Source organism: Artibeus jamaicensis, unplaced genomic scaffold (assembly GCF_021234435.1).
Source record: "Artibeus jamaicensis isolate MK-2021 breed Jamaican fruit bat unplaced genomic scaffold, CSHL_Jam_final contig_548, whole genome shotgun sequence".
Lineage (NCBI taxonomy): Eukaryota > Metazoa > Chordata > Mammalia > Chiroptera > Phyllostomidae > Artibeus > Artibeus jamaicensis.
Genome location: NW_026521883.1, coordinates 15,445,985 through 15,462,564, shown reverse-complemented (window position 1 = coordinate 15,462,564; position 16,580 = coordinate 15,445,985). Strand labels below are relative to the sequence as shown.

At 34.9% G+C, this 16,580-nt stretch overlaps 1 protein-coding gene across 13 annotated transcripts in view; it reads left to right on the top strand.

Moving 5' to 3' along the window:
• The window catches only part of TCF12 (transcription factor 12), a 389,260-nt gene that overhangs the window by 355,678 nt on the left and 17,002 nt on the right, over positions 1 to 16,580 (top strand). For 8 of the 13 annotated variants that reach the window (XM_053670006.1, XM_037151074.2, XM_037151075.2 and 5 more), the window contains 3 exons: positions 7,716 to 7,789; positions 8,803 to 8,874; positions 9,620 to 9,826. In XM_053670006.1, the coding sequence (XP_053525981.1) occupies positions 7,716 to 7,789; positions 8,803 to 8,874; positions 9,620 to 9,826 (353 nt within the window). The remainder of the gene's footprint in view (positions 1 to 7,715; positions 7,790 to 8,802; positions 8,875 to 9,619; positions 9,827 to 16,580) is intronic. The other 5 variants (XM_053670007.1, XM_037151078.2, XM_053670011.1 and 2 more) reach the window with 1 other exon arrangement.

Genomic DNA, 16,580 nt, shown 5'->3' with positions numbered 1-16,580 from the left:
GTTGTTAAACCTTTTTTTCATTGTTCAGAATTTCTTAAAATCAGGGCTCTCTGGTGGGTGTATCATGGCCCTGGCTATCACCTGTGCTTTGTGCCTTGTGACTCTGCTAGAAGGCATTCCAGTGTGGAGATGATGAACTGCTGGCAGCTGCTTTCAGCTATTAGTGGGTTCTGCCACTTTCTCAGACACCGTGGCTTCAGCTGTCTAGTAAAAGTTGAACAGCTGTTCCCTGTATAGACTGGACTATGAAAGAGCCATTGACTTAAAGTTGTTGTTTAACGGAGAGCTGAAATTACAGGAAGAATGATGTAACTTTAACCCTACTCACCCTGTTGGCAGAGTTTTACTGACATTATCAGTATCATTTTTGCCACAGTCTGTTTCCCTTTCTCCTCTGAGATACTGTATTAGCCTTACTCTATGTTCCCACTGCCTCAACTCCACTGCCTAGTAATATAGCTATAAAGGTGTCTTTTGGTTTTCATTAACAGTAGGTGGGAAAGCAGGGACAGAGGAACTTAGAATCTTTGAAGTGACACCAGTAAAATGGAAAATCAGACTTAGACATTTTTTATAAAATAATGGTTCAAAATAGAATCTTACATTTTCTACTCTATCTTTAGTTGATGTTAAATGGACAAGATCCTTTTTTTTCCTTAATTCATCTTATTATTGAAAATCTATGGACTGTTGAATTGTGTAATGAAGCTATTAATAGGCTTTTTAAATCCAGCAGTCCAATAAAAGAAAAAGACTTTTATATACTGCTGAAGGGGCAAATTGACAACTGATTTTATGCAGGTGTATATTCCATCTCTTGTATCTACTGTTTCTTAGTTATCACCACTTACCTGTGTACACATACACATCACATTGACAGAGTAGTGATGAAGAGGGAGGAGGAAAAAGAAGGAAGCAACACTATGTGATAAAATATTCACACCTGAAGGAAAAATGAAAAAGATGGAGAGCCCTCACCAGTGTGGCTCACTTGGTTGGGAGTCTTTTTGCAAAACCAGATTGCCACTTTGATTCCCAGTCAGGACGCATACCTGGGTTGCAGATTCAGCCCCCAGTTGGGGTGCAGATGAGAAACAACCAATCCATGTTTCTTTCCTTTCCCTCCCCCCCTTTCCATCTCTCTAAAAATAAAATCTTTAAAATAAAAGATGAAACAAACCATAGCTCCCCTACAAGGTAGAAATTGTTATGTACTTTGTGTGGTAGTGGCCTGTTTTCCAAAGTAAAAAAATACTGGCCACTCTGTGTTCTCTACACCTGCCCAATTCCTTATGCCTCATCAGCCAGACTGAGCACAGGCCTTATAGGCATTAACAGGTATAGAGCCACATAGGCAACTTCTAATACAATCATTATTCTTTCTTAAATCCTGCTCATTTTCCTTGGGACATTTTCAGGCCAAGAGTACACATGATATTGTATCATTTAGGATGCTTTAGGCTGCCGGGGGCAGGGGGAGAAATTCTTGTCTCAGCTAGCTTAAATAACAAGGGGATTGGTTATTTTATATGACAAGAAGCCCATTACAGAGCAAGTTCTTGGACTGGTAGTCAGGACCTCTGCTCTACTGCTTTGCAATTTCTTCCTCAGGCTTGTGCCAAGATAACAATTCAAGTTCCCACGTGAAGACATAATAATATCCAGTAGGAAAAAAAAATCTTTTCCTTGTCTTTTAAGAATCTTTCTCCAGAAACCTCTTCAACAGATTCCCCCTCATGACTCATTGGCCAGCATTGAACCTAATACAGTTGCTCTGCACACACATGGGACCACCATGTTATCTTAGCCGTGAGATTTATCCCACGAGGCAAGAATATAATTACTTTTTCCCAGTTCACACTAGAAAGGATAGGCATACACACCCCTTCTGAGCAAAATCAGGACTCTGGCAGCAAGGTAGAAGAGAAGAATGGCTATGTCTATTATAGTCGTGATTTGGGAAAAGACATGAATATTTGAGTTAAGAGAATGTGTTTACTAAGGGAACTTGGAAAACAAACAAGCATAACCATGTTTTGGTTTTCTTTATCTCCTTCTGGAATATAAATGAATAAAAATTTAACCATTTCAGTATTCAATAGCATTCTTCAGAACATTCACAATAAAAATAGAGAGGGAGCCCATGCCAGTTGGCTCAGTTGGTTGGAACATCATTTCATGCACCAAAAGGTTGAAGGTTCGATCTCCAGTCAGGACACATATGAGAGGCAACCGATTGATGTTTCTCTTTCCCTCTTCCTCTCTCTCTAAAAATCAATAAAAAAATATCCTCAGGTGAGGATTAAAAATAAATAAGTAAATAGAGAGGGAGAAAGGAAAGAAAGGATCCCTCAGTTTTGGTTAGTTTAATCAGGACGGTATTTATCTAAAGAAGAGCACTCCAGAGACTTCATGAAGAGAGTAGTATTTTAAAAGGTGGTGAATAGTAGTCTCTAATTATAAATGGAAAAGCATAACAAAGATACCAGTGGAAGAAAGTACATGACCTATTCATCCAGAGCCATTGAAATGACTGATTATAAACTCTTCCCTTATGGATGTGTGAAGAACTAAGGTGGTAATGTTGGTTAGGGCCTGGTTGTGGAATGCAGAGTGATAAATGCTGCATTAAGGATTATCGCACCTTTCTGAGCATGGGGGAATCTCATGAAAGTTTGAATTAAGGGTGAAACAAAGGGAAACAACTAACAAAATAAGAAAATTCATGGTAAATGGTCCTAAGAAGTTCTATCAACCACACAAAATGTTAGTATCCATTCTCTAAATTTATTAGCCAGTTTTTATTAGATGAAGTACTTATACTTACTAAGTCCCACTCAGACTTAAGAGCAGATCAGAAACACTAGGTGAATTTTAGATTTAGAAGTCAAAGAAAGTCTTTCCAGATTTTCTAGCCAAATAATTTGATTCTGTTATCCTAGTCACCCAGCTGGCTTGTTTTCTGGAAATGATCAATAAATTTTAATATCAAATAGATATATTAATTCTTCTTGAATAAAAGTAATCTCTTTGTGATGCTCACTAAAAAACCCAGGGCAGTTACAGAAATTAACTGTATTAATAGTTGAAAGCTTGTGTCTCTCTAATACAAGGAAGTAGAAGCCCAAAATCTCTGTAAGGGCATTATGCTAAGTGAAATAAGTCAGACAGAGAAAGATAAATACCATATGATTTCACTTACATGTGGAATCTAAAAAACAAAATAAATGAACAAACTCTTAGATACAGAGAACATTTGGATAGTTGCCAGATTTGTGGGATGGGCAGAGGTGAAGAGATAGAGATGTATATAAATTGCCAGTTATAAAAACAGTCATGGGGGTGTAAAGTACAGGCATAGGGAATATAGTCGGTAATATTGTACAGTCTATGAAGTCTGTCCAGAAAAAGTCCAGCCATGGTTAATATTATGAGAATGGTTTGTGCAGTGTCAGTGTAACCTGACAAGGAGAGTGGATTGGAATGCACACATGTGAACAATGACTTCACTGTACTAGTCAGTGGGAACAGTAGACACCATTGAGTGAACATACGTACTGTGTGGCCATCTCATTCAAAAAGACTGAGCAAGTAGAGCAATGAATCTTCATCAAATTTTACACTAAGCTTGGACATTCCTCTGTGGAAACTATTCAGATGATTCAGAAGGCCACAGCTCTGGGCAGCTGGTGATTGGCAGCTTCATCACGACAGCATGCCCTCTCTTGCATCCAATCTCATGCAGAGTTTGTTGGCAAAACAGCAGATCACCCAGGTTTGGCACTCTGTGACTTCTGGCTTTTTTTAAAACTAAAATCACCTTTGGAAGGGAAGAGATATTAGACTGTGGGGGGCTGCTGATGGCGACTAGGAGAACTGTGTGAGGTACCAAGGTGCCTACCTTGAAGGGACTGAGATGCCATTGTCCTTTGTACAGTGTTTCCTGTATCTTGTATCTTCAGTAAATGTCTCTATTTTTCATATTACATGGCTGGATACTTCTGGACAGACCTTGTATGGTGTCGTATGGGGGTACTAGACTTATTGGGGTGACCAACCTGTGAGTTATATAAATGTTTAATCACTATGTTGTACACCTGAAATATAATATTATGTCAACAATAATTGAAAATTTTTAATATATTTTTTAAAAGCCTCTATATATGTCTACCACAAGGTAGCAGGTGACAAGAAATGAAGGGGGACAGTATCCTATTCTCTAGGAAACCCCTGAGGTTTTCAGCCTTTGCACTTATGTTTTTCCATATTTGTACAGTAATGCTACAGTTGACAATTACTAGCTAGAGATACCAGTAATTCTAAAATTAATCTACATATTTTATTTATGTACTAGTTTAACAAAAAGTTGTCTAGTGTCAGAGTAATGCTAGCTAGCATTATAGTCTGTTTCCAGTATTTGAATTCCTTTCACAGCCTCAAAGGTTTGATCCATAGCTAATAAGCTATCATTGAGCCAAAGTTGTAAAGTGTATGCATTTTTTTTCTTTGCTGATTACACAATAAATCCGAAAGAAATACTGATAATAGTAATATCCCATAGCCAAAAAGACCGTTAGGCTCATGAAGTGAGTGCTTGTATATCTTTTTACCTCATTGATTGGCCTTGGAAGACAGATTAAAAACAAAACAAGTGTGTGCCTGTTTTATAGTCAGGATTTATCAAAGTAATTAGTATTACAGATCAACGAGAATGAAGTTCCACTAATTCCCTGTATCCACTAAAATTTCATGCTCCTCTTGGAGTTTCTCCAGGAATAGGATTGACTTCTGGTGAACTAACTCCAACTATCCAGCCATCCTCTTTGTGACGAGTAGCATGAATTTTTAAAATAACCAAGTGGGGTTCAAGGAGTTCTCTCCATGAAATATAACTTGGCATTTATATGAAGTTCCAACAGATATCAATGATTTAGCCATGTTAGTATTTTATTTTAACCAAGTAAGTCATGGTGGGTAGCCCCGTCTATAATAAAAACAAAATAGGTTTGAGTGTATGTATACTTTTCCAGTGTAATGAATTGTACTTTAGAGATGGAACTTAGCATAGTTTCTTCATATAACTATCAAAAATAATGAATTTAATTGATTTCTTATCTGAGTAATTAAGTGCATACCTCTCATTGTTCAACACAGACTAGTGAAGAAACACAAAAATTGCATGTTTAGCAAAACAGATGTTCTAACAGTTCTGAGGTGTTTAACATAAAACTATAAGTAATACTTCACACAAATTAAAAAACTTGATGAGGCTTCTGTCACCAGCTAATCACTCATACTGGGAAAGATGAAGCAAAATGATTGAAAATTAAATACTGTAAATATGAAGAGAAACTTTTTGAAATAGTTTAGGTTTTTTCTAAATAGATTATTATTAACCTCTTATTTACGTAAAAATTCATAATTGTATATCAGTGCTTTGACACTAATGCACTGAAATCAGTAATAAAATTGGCTGGGGCCCTGGCTGATGTGGCTCAGTGGATTGAGTGCTGGCCTGTGAACCAGAGGGTTTGTGGTTTAGTTCCTAGTCTGAGCGCATGCCTGGGTTGCAAACCAGGTCCCTGTATGAGGAGCATAAGAGGCGACCATAATCTGATGTTTCTCTCCCTCTCTTTCTCCCTCTCTTCCCCGTCTCTAAAAATAAATAAATAAAATCTTTAAAAAAGAAAAAAAAATGACTGGTTGATGTTTTGCGAATTCTTCATATAGTCAATTACTAGATTTTTCTGGTTGCTAAATTCTACCTGTTAATTACAATATTAGTCTATAAGCTTCTGTTTTAATGAGCAATTTTAGAGTGTCCTTAATTTGTGTAGTTGAATTATGATTACTTTGTATGTCTAGTAGGATGCCTTTATTGGTCATCAAAATAATTTGTAATTTGCTTACAATTAAAAAATAGGTTCGCTGATGAAGTATATAACATATACCTTTTTCTTACAATTTTAGAACTTAAGATTGTTTTCTGTATGATTACAACAGTAAATATAATCAGTTGTGAAATATAATCAGGTTATCAAGAATCTATGTATCCAGCCTGACTGCTGTGGCTGGCTCAGTGTTGAGCATCCACCTAAACAGAGAGGTGTCCAATTCAACTCCAGGTCAAGGCGCATGGCAGGGTTGTGGGCCAGGTCCCTGGTTGGGGGCATGCAAGAGGCAGCTGATCAGTATTTCTCACAGTGATCTTTCTCTACCTCTCTCCCTTACCCTCTCTAAAATTAAGTAAGTGATTTTTTTTTTAAATCTCTGTATTCAACTTTTCAACTTGAAAAATATGTGTGATTGATGGTAATACAATTACTGTGTTATTCAGCTAAGTTGAACTGTTAACAGTTTCACTTTACCATAAGTTTTCAGTTTCCTGAAATGTGGCCAATTAACCTGCAACAATAGGCTCCAGTAGAATAGCTAATTTAGCAATAAATGAGACAAATTAAGTAAACCTTTAACTTTGACAGCTTCAAGTTTCATATATAATTTGAGCTGTCGCTGAAGCTTTTATTAAGAACTACAATATATCATTGTTTTCTATAAATAACTAATTTTTAAATGCACTATCGTGAAATAGTTAAGATTTTTGATCAGTTGTTCTTTTTCCTTTTAAAGCTGTTTGGCAAGCCCATTAAAACTCTGTGTTCTCAACCCATGGATAAATTAATCCCTTTATTTTTATGTTTTATTCCCTTTTTATTCTTTCTACACTGAACTTGTATTCTTTTTTTTTTGTCTTCATTTTTTGTTACATTGGTACTTTTGTAAAATTAAAGAATAAACAAAATTTAACAATTTTTACAGTGATGTTTCCAAATTAAATAGTATGCTGTGGTATACATTATCTTGGGGGGATTAAGATGATTTATCTATTTATTGTGAGAGAGAGAGAGAGAAATACTGATGGCCCACAACCCAGGCATGTGCCGTGACTGGGAATCAAACCAGTAATCTTTCAGTTTGCTGGTCAGTACCCAGCCTACTGAGCCACACCATTAAGGACTGCTGGGAAATTTTTTAACAGATAGTCCTAAATGTATTTGCAGTCCTTTCAAAGTGGTGCATTTGTGCATTACTAAAGGCACAAGTTAATCTGACCCTCTAGAAAGCAATTTAACTTTATGAATTAAGGATCATAAATACATTCGTGCCTTTTAAGTTAGAGTGCTACTTATACTCAAGGCATGTTCCCCATTTACCATTCATAACATAATAATATTCATTACTATTCATAAGAGCCAATTGAAAGCAACCGAAATGTCAGCAGCGAGGTGATGGTGATTAAGCAAACTGTGATGAGAATCAGATGCATATTAATGTAGTTGGTCATTAATAGCATTATTTAAAAGACTATGTAAAACCATAGATGGTACAGAATTTTTAATTATGTATACTGTAAGTAAATTTTCTGAAAATACTTGTGCTTACTCATTGTCTAAAGAATATACAAACATAAAAGTAGTTATGTTTTAAAGCATAGTTTTTTTTCTTTTTGTTTTCTCAACTCCCTATACTGTTATATTAATGAAAAAGTTTTTTTTAATGTATTGGGCTTATAAGAAGCCAATGCTATGCTGACAGCCAAACAAAATTTTTCATGTAATTTTAAGTAGAGTTAATGAATGTCTTTTCCTTCGGAACATTATCAAGAACACTGAGCTAACCAAGGTGTATGGGTGCTTTGGGGTTTTGTTTTATAGGTACCAGTCAGTGGCCCAGACCTGGAGGTCAAGCTCCTTCATCTCCAAGCTATGAAAACTCACTTCACTCCCTGGTAAGGGCCTCTTAGAAACATATAGGTTGCTTTCATTTGATAGTACGCAGTTCATTTGTTTTTTTTTTGTTTTTTTTTTCCAGTAAATTTTGAGTAACAATGAAAAGACAGTAGGATAGCATTGCACATGAATTCTTTGCTAACAAGTGGCCTGGTTTAGTTGAACAATATCAGACTTTGGGTGTGCCTTTGCCATCTGTTGTTTGAGACATCAAGCTTCTGGTCTAAGGACAGCTGGTGTTAAAATACTGTTATGAGATTTTTGTTTCTTTGAAAAACTAGGGCTTAATTTTTCTATACTTTTGTATTTATATATAAGAGGAAACTTTAAAAAAAAAAAAAAAAACCACAGACCAAATAAAAGCAAGAAAATTAGTCCAGCAATGAAAAATGGTTGCATTTTACTCTTTCTCATGTGATGTATAATTTGTTACATTTCCATTAAAAGTTTAAAATGTAATAGCAGTCATTTTAGTCATGAAGATTATTATTTCTCATTTTTTAAAAGAATGTGTAAATTATACAAGCAAAAATGTTATTTAACAAACAAGGCAGTGAAATAAAGGAGCCTGTCTAGGTATTAAGCATGAAAAATTTGTGGTTGAATGTTAACTACTGTGCTTTTCTGTGCTTACCACAGAATTGCAAAATATTATAAAAACAAAATACAGATGACTTGATGGAATGCCAAGTCATGCTATCATTCAGTGATTCCAGGTTGCAAATAAAAAAGTTACTTTTTTGCGACTAACAGAATATATTAAATTAGAGGAAAGTTTTCTTCTCGCATATTTTGCAAGCACATATAAGCAATTTGTGCTATTTAGATGCTAACCTTATAACTTCGCTATTAAATTTCAGCCTTCTCATACCTTAATACAAGTAGATCTCACAGGTCTCTGCGTTAACTTTACTAACATGTTATGCAGACATGCACATCAGCTATTTCCTCATCTCTTTTGGAGTTAATCTTAACCTGTGCTTTGCCTCCTGTTCTGTCTTGACTTTGCCAGAAAAATCGAGTTGAGCAGCAACTTCACGAGCATTTGCAAGATGCAATGTCCTTCTTAAAGGATGTCTGTGAGGTACTATTTCTTTTAGATGGTGCCTTTTTTCTGTTTCATTTCATTATAATTCCTATTATCCATTTAGAATCTTCAAGCCTGTACAGACTCCAGAGTCTTTTAAAACCAAACAATGACTATTTTCATTTTTGTAGGCGTGTTTTAAAAATAGACTTTTGTTCTCTTATGTTGTCAAGAATGATTTTTTTTAAAGAGCTCTACTGGCATGTGCTTTTAATTTTAAAAATTCTAATATGTTTGTGTATGGGGCATGTGTGTATCCATAGACAGTATCATTTCCTCAGTTTTATGAAAAACGATATTTGGATGTGTTCACTATTTCAGATAGGTATGCTTTATTCACTTAAAACAAAATTACAAACTTAAACTTAATAGACTTGAGGATGTGTCCCCAAATTGCCCGTATTTCAAAGATCAGTATTAAAGTACAGGTTATCTTCTTTTATCAGCTATGACTGAGTAATAGATACAGTAGTACTAGTAACACATTCATCTTTCATAAACTAGAAGAAGTAACCTCATGGTAGATTGGTAAATTGATGAAGCAGCAATTTGTTTCTGAAGCTTTGTCAATTTAGACTGTTCTACTTTTTTTGTTGATTTGTAGACCAGGTAGTCACTTTTGAAACTACTTGATACTGCAGTTTATTTGCTGTCTTCCATGTATTCCAAAATAGGAAACAGGAGTTTAATGAATTTAACAGTTACCAGAGGTAACCTCTATGTCTTTTTTTAATCACTCCAGCAATCTCGAATGGAGGATCGTTTAGACAGACTGGATGATGCTATCCATGTGCTGCGGAACCATGCTGTGGGACCTTCCACCAGTTTGCCTGCTGGTCACAGTGATATACATAGTTTATTGGGACCATCCCACAATGCACCAATTGGAAGCCTCAGTTCAAATTATGGTGGATCAAGCCTCGTTCCAAGCAGTCGATCTGCTTCAATGGTAAAGTAGTGCTCATTTTTTATAACTTTTAAAGCCTATTGCTCTAAATGTTTTTCATGAAATATTTGGGGAAGATGGGCCTTCTTTTTGTGGAGAAGTAGAGTGGCTTTTAAGAATTTCCTCTACTGTCTTGGACAGGGTCATTGGCTGACCATTGGCCCTTAAAATCCTGCTATGATCATGGGCAAAAAAGCAGGAACTTTCAATGAGATCATTTTAGCTTAAACTTGGATTTTTTCTAGGTGCATAGTAATTGGCAGAACAGTTTTTGCCTTGAGATAGTGTGCAGGAAGTCTGAATAGCAAAAGCAGTAAAGCAAAATTGGATTTCAGGGGTGCTCATCTCAGCCTTCAATAACAGAAGGAATGTGAAATTATTTGTACAGGTCCATATTTAAGCTTTATTCCCAAAGAGAAAATGTGGGGGTAATTTTAAGAATGGCTGTAATTTAAGTGACAATGAAAGGAAACAATTTTAGATTAATCCCTAAAGAGAATAAAATAATTCAGTCCACCTTTTTAAAAACATGGTAATTCTTTAGAGGGGAAAAAAGTAAAATTCTGTAGCTACGCACATCAAAAATTTTATGTCAAATGTCTTACATTATTATTTATACAAATTATCTTTTAAAGGAATGAAGTACCTTTTGAACCTGCTGTGTAACTACAAACATGTGTTTGCATGTTATGGCATGGTTTTTAGGATTCATTGCATGTTGTGAAATATTCTCCCATTAAACATTTTTAGCTATAAGCCATGTGATCGAGGCTAAAACTCATCTGTCATCAAAATAATTAGGTGCCCCAAATGCTGAAAGCCAGTGTTCTGTAAAATAAGATTGGTTCTAGATTTTCATGTACACATGTCAGACAGCCATTTACACTCATTTTTAAAAAGATTTTCTTTATGTATTTTTTAGAGAGAGGAGAAGGGAGGGAAACATCGATGTGCTAGAGATACATTGATTGGTTGCCTCTTGCACACCCCCACTGGGGACCTGGCCAGGCATGTGCCCTGGTTGGGAATCAAACCAGCAACCCTTTGGTTCACAGGCTGGCACTCAGTTCACTGAGCCACACCACCCAGGGCATATACTCATTTTGGAGTACCTGAAGTAAACATCACACAAGGCAGCCTGGTTTCCTTAAGAACAGTGTTTCAGTAACATGGGTGACATTAGATGCATGCATATCTTAACAATCAGTTTGGGGGTGTTTTTTAATGTCAAGAAATCTTGAAATTCAATTCCCTCTAAAATTAGTTTTTTACCATCTTTGGATGTGAGTCAGGATTTTTCAAAATTCATTTCTTCAAAGCTATCTACAAACTTAGTACATTTTAAAAGGAGATATAGAGGAATTGTTTAATTAGATATTGCCCTGAAGCTTTTAATTAATAAAGTAGTTCACGTATATCCTCTAGGAATTTGTTGCTTACTTCAGAGCATGAACAAAAGGGCTACCAGAGAGAGAGATTCTTTAAAAAGGAAAAAATTCAAAATCAAGAAAAAGTCTTCAGAGCATGAGATGAATCTGGCTTAGTCTGAGCAGCAGCATCAGTGCCACAGCAAAAAAGCCATGATACTGCTTAGTGTGCCTATCAAGGTTTTCTCTTCGGTGCTGCTTATAACTCTGAGAGGACCCAGAGCTGTTGAAAATGTGCTAGATGTCATCTGCTATACACACCCCATTCAGATACAATCACTAGCAGAAGTGGAGATTTAGACATTACACCCAGGCTTACCCTCAAATATATATAGTTTTTAGTGACAAAATCTGACGTTGTGAGTTGAGTCAGTATTCATCTTCTGCCCTTCTAAAATGAATTTTTTTTAGTCCTCACCCAAGGACATTTTTTCATTGCTTTTAGAGAGAAAGGAAACATTGATTGGTTGCCTCCCATATGTGCCCCACCTGGGGATAGAACCCACAACAACCTTTCAATTTACAGGATGATACTCTAAACAACTGAGCACAGTAGTCAGGGCTTAAATGAATTTTTTTATCTGTGAGTCCTCAGTTCTCAGTTTCAGCAAAAATACCAAAGGATGGAATGAAATAACGAACGCAATCAGCCAGTAACTCTTCCCAGCTAAGTCTTCAGCATACCGTTGAGAAAGACTCTTATCCCAGTATCTGTGTCCGTGTTTGAGGATTTCCACTAGTACCCACCTGTATTGAATCAGCTCTTCATATTCTTGGAGGTTGGGTGATTTGGGAGTACGTAATATTGTAACTGTTGCCTGCTATCTCCAAGACTCCTTTTTTTTTTATCCCTTCTCATTTCTGTACGACATACTATGTATTGTACAGAAATGAGAAGGGATAAATACCCTCATATATTGTAACTAATCATAATTAAGAAATGACACAATTTTACATTCTGGATTACTTTTCCTTTTTTGTCTACTTTAACTTTCTGGTTAAATATGAATTAGTATTTGTTTTAGAATCCTAAAAATTAAGGTCGGTTGGCCAGAATTACAAAGTAACCACAGAAATACTAGTTTATCAGCAGTTCTACATAACCCATAGAATTTGTGAGGTCTGCTTCTCAAAAATATTTAATTTTCATCATTCCGTTTTCTGCAGAGAATAGAATTATTCTAATGAGCATAAATACTATATCAGTAACTCCACAGAACATTCAGACAATATTTTCGTTTTAATGGATTTTTGTTCTAATGGGCATTTGCTGTAAATCACCATCCTAATTGCAGGTTTTAAGTATGATACTGCTTTTTCTCCCAGAATTTACAAGAGTCAACATACTTATTTCTGTAAAAGGCCTGATAGTGAATATTTTCAGCTTTGTAGACAATCTGGCCTTTGTTGCAGCTACTTAACTCGTTCATTATAACATGAAAATGTAGCCATAGATATGAAAACAAATGGGTGTGACTATGTTTCAATAAAATTTTATTTACAAAGAAGGGTTCCTTTATTTGTAAAACAAACCAAAAAACAGACCAGACTAGACCCAGAGGCCATACTTTCCCACTATCCAGTGTAGAACATAAATTAGCTTCCCAGTGCAGGAACCAAGGGTTAACAAGTTTCGTTCTTTTGGTGGGGGGTAGTGGGAGCCTCTAACTTTCTGCTTATTTTGTTTTAATGACTATTTTGGGAATTTTGTTGAAGCAGAATATTTAAGGCGAGCCAGAATGTACTGATGGTGGAAAAGTAAGAGTTGATAGCAGGATAAAAGTGGTACAGGGAGCTTAGCAATGCCATCAAGATTACTTTCAGTGTAAAAACTACATGGGCAGCTTAACCAGCCAATATAATGCCCTTGGTCAAGGATATAGCTTTGTTGCTTAGAAACTTTCTTTACATTGTCTTTATAACAAGATTGTGCCAGTAGGGTCATCCATGGCTAATAGTATTGATTTGTAGGAGATCAGTCTTATATTATAAAAGAAATAATTGTCTGTTTTTTTTCAGTTGTTCCAGAAAAAGATTTTTATATTTCACACCAAGGAGATAAGAAGACTATCACCTGACAAAAATATATGTTAATAGGAGTCAGTGTCAAAAACTTTGACTGTTGTTTCTTTAAACTGAATAGATTTGACTGTATCAAAGTTTAGAATTAAATGAGGTTCCAACCACAGAAAGCTTTTAACATACTTTAGCTATCTAATATACACAAAAATTATATTTTCTGAAAAGATTAGTATATTGGAAAAACAAACTAGAAAAGGGTATAATTAGTATAACCAGCCTGGCATAGTTTTGATATTTACTCATATTTTTAATGGGGTTTAACATTTCATTTACTTAATTTCCTACTTCCTTTAAGTATTTTTTATTATTTCTTCATATTTGTTTAATGCAAATGTAGAACTTAAGACTTTTCATCAGACACTCTTCTTGGGATGTAATTGATATATCATTTAAATTATAAGACACAAAACCAGGGTTTTTAGAACTATAAAATGTCAGCATTGGACTTCAGTTTTGCTTCCATTTACTTCAATGTAAGAATAAACTCTTGCAATAAATTGCTGACAGGGAAAAGTACTTAAGTAGAAAACTAAAAAGGAGTAGAGTTGTTCATTTCATCTGGCCATTACAAAGAGGCTTCTGCAGCATATAAGGTTATTGTACGTCACATCTCTTTATGGCTGTATTATCTAAAATGCTGGGGCCCATTGAGATAGACCCATGAGTGCGCTTTTATCTTTTAGCACAGAGTATCAGTTATTCCTCAGTGATTTCAACTTCAAACCAAACTAAGTTAGATTAGGAACTTTTTGTACTAAAGAAAGCTTGGTGCAAATCTTTAAAAGTTTATTATTTATGAAGCAGGATATAATTCTATCGATATTTGTTACAAGTCCTGGGGAAATTTAATCCAGGCATTTTTTTCATCTTTCTTTTTTTTAGTTGCTTGAGGGAGTTTTTTGTTGTTGTTTAAGCTGTAGTTGGAGATGAGTGGTATTATTGAATGAGAGGAGAATAAATAATGTTAAATTATGAAATTTAAAGCTACCATATTATTTAAAAATATAAATCATGTAATTGTAAGAGATTAAGTTGTTAAAGACTAACAAGTAAATAGGGTAATATTTTGTTTAAAATTAGTATTTTTGTCACTTATCAAAATAAATTTGGAATCATTTTAACCTTATACTTAGATATAGTATTTGATTTTATTACTATAAATTGGTATACTGTAAGAAATATTTGTCTAGGTTACAACTGAATTGGAGGAGTTTATTTTTAACTGTATTTTACTTTTACTAACCTATTTTTTCTTAAGTGGGCAATTTAAGATTTTTTATTTTCTTTAAGAACACATTATAGTACCTTTTAAGGATTTTTGTTAACCAGTTTTTATTGTTCAAAACTGTTTAAAATGGCAGCACTTTTTTAAAGTGTGAAAATCATATAGGTTATATATTATGGAAATACCATTTTAGGAACCATAACAAATGGAATTCTGCCAAGTTTCTAGCTTAAAACCCCTCGTTAGGTAAAACAGAATGCATACAGTATGTAAACGTCCTTTAATCAGTCTGTAGATTAGTACTGATTAATTTCAATTGTTAGTATTCAGTGAATAGTGCAAATTGAACAAATTATTAGAATAGAATTCAGAATCAGAGCAGAATTCATACTGAGTTCTTCTCAGTCTGTTCCTTAATTCATAAGATCCCTTATTCATCAACTAATTAGATTTAACATTTTTCTATCCTGGGTGCTAAAGCCATTGGCCAAATGAAATGGTAACAGGTTTCTTGAAGGCTGTTTCTGCAAAAGTAAGGCCGTACACAGAATGTGAAGATTCAGAATTAAGATGATGTCATGTAATGCAATGGGCCTTTTATTCTGACATAGAGCTCTTTATAATAATTGAAATTTTAGCATAGCAGGTCAAAGGATTTTTGCCTTCCCCTGCTACTTCCCTAGAAGCAGTCTGTCAGCTGTATGCTAACGAGGTGAACAATTAAACAGGGTCCTGTCTGGCTGGCCTCACAGGCTCTGTGCTCAGACAAAGAACTGTTTATACACCTGTTCTATGTGTGTGGACAGAGCCATTTGAATGGGTAACTGCAGATTAAAGGGAGGACGTGGGAGCCAAGGTGAGTAAGGGTTAAAGAGAACCATAAGAAAGAACTGTGAAAGTCAAATTCTCCAGAAAATATATGAGGGCAATTTACAAGGGGAATCAAGTTACAAAGAAAAAGTTCCTGCTGCTAACTTCATTAACATGAAAAACTCCAGACTTCAAGCATTTTGCTAGCCTGAAGCCTATTCTTAAAGGTTTGATCTCTTTTCTTGGAAGCCAATGATGTAGGTTGGTGTGAGGAAATAGTCTGTAGTATTCCATAGAGACAAAACTATTTGCTGGCATTTATATCCCGAAACAAATCAAGCAATCTTTCTGGTTTTCCTTCAGGGAAACGGTCCTTTGTCTGCCAAGCCTTTCCTCAAAAAGGAGGTGACAGAACATTTTAATAGTAGCAATTCAGAAAATTAAATATTTATACTAAAGAAATGAAATAAAAATTTAGCAGATGCATCATAACTTATCATTCAAATGAGTGAAAATTTATTTTGTTAATGCCCAATGATTTTTGTCTTACAGAGCTGTAAAATGTTTCACGTGTAGTAAATATACAGCTGTATGTTTAAATTTTTCAATTTTGAAAGTTATTTCCTTTTAAATTACTTGGTATAATAGCTCCAAGTACTAAGGTAATAGCAGAATTAGCACATATTACCAAAGATCACAGAAAGTTTTAAGATTATTACAAACACAAATATAGAAATCTTAGCTTGTACTTTATCCTACAGTGATTTCTTCAGCAAGTCCAAATTGTTTTAGTGATATTTTACCTTTAGGCCCGTAAGGTTCCAAAGAATTTGCTGCTGTATGTTACATTTATATCACATCTGTTTTTATAAAATGGGATTTTTGAACTGACCTTCCTCTTAGATCATTGAGCAGTTCATAGCTAATAAGAAAGCACCCTATGGGTTAAGAATGAACATGACTTCCAGGGATGCCCTGGAAACAGAATATTATGAATTATTTTTTAAATAATTTTTCCTCGAATATAATTTTCACAGCCCTCTCTTTTGCTGGCTGTTAAGTTTAGTTCTTTAGATTTTTTTCAAGTGGTTTTATGGGGGAAAATCTAAAAGCTTAGTGAAGATTTCAGTGGGAAGGGAACAAAAGTGGTCCTTTCCCAACTTTAAGATTTTATGATTTTAATACAAAATGAAATTGTGTGGTTAAAAAAAGG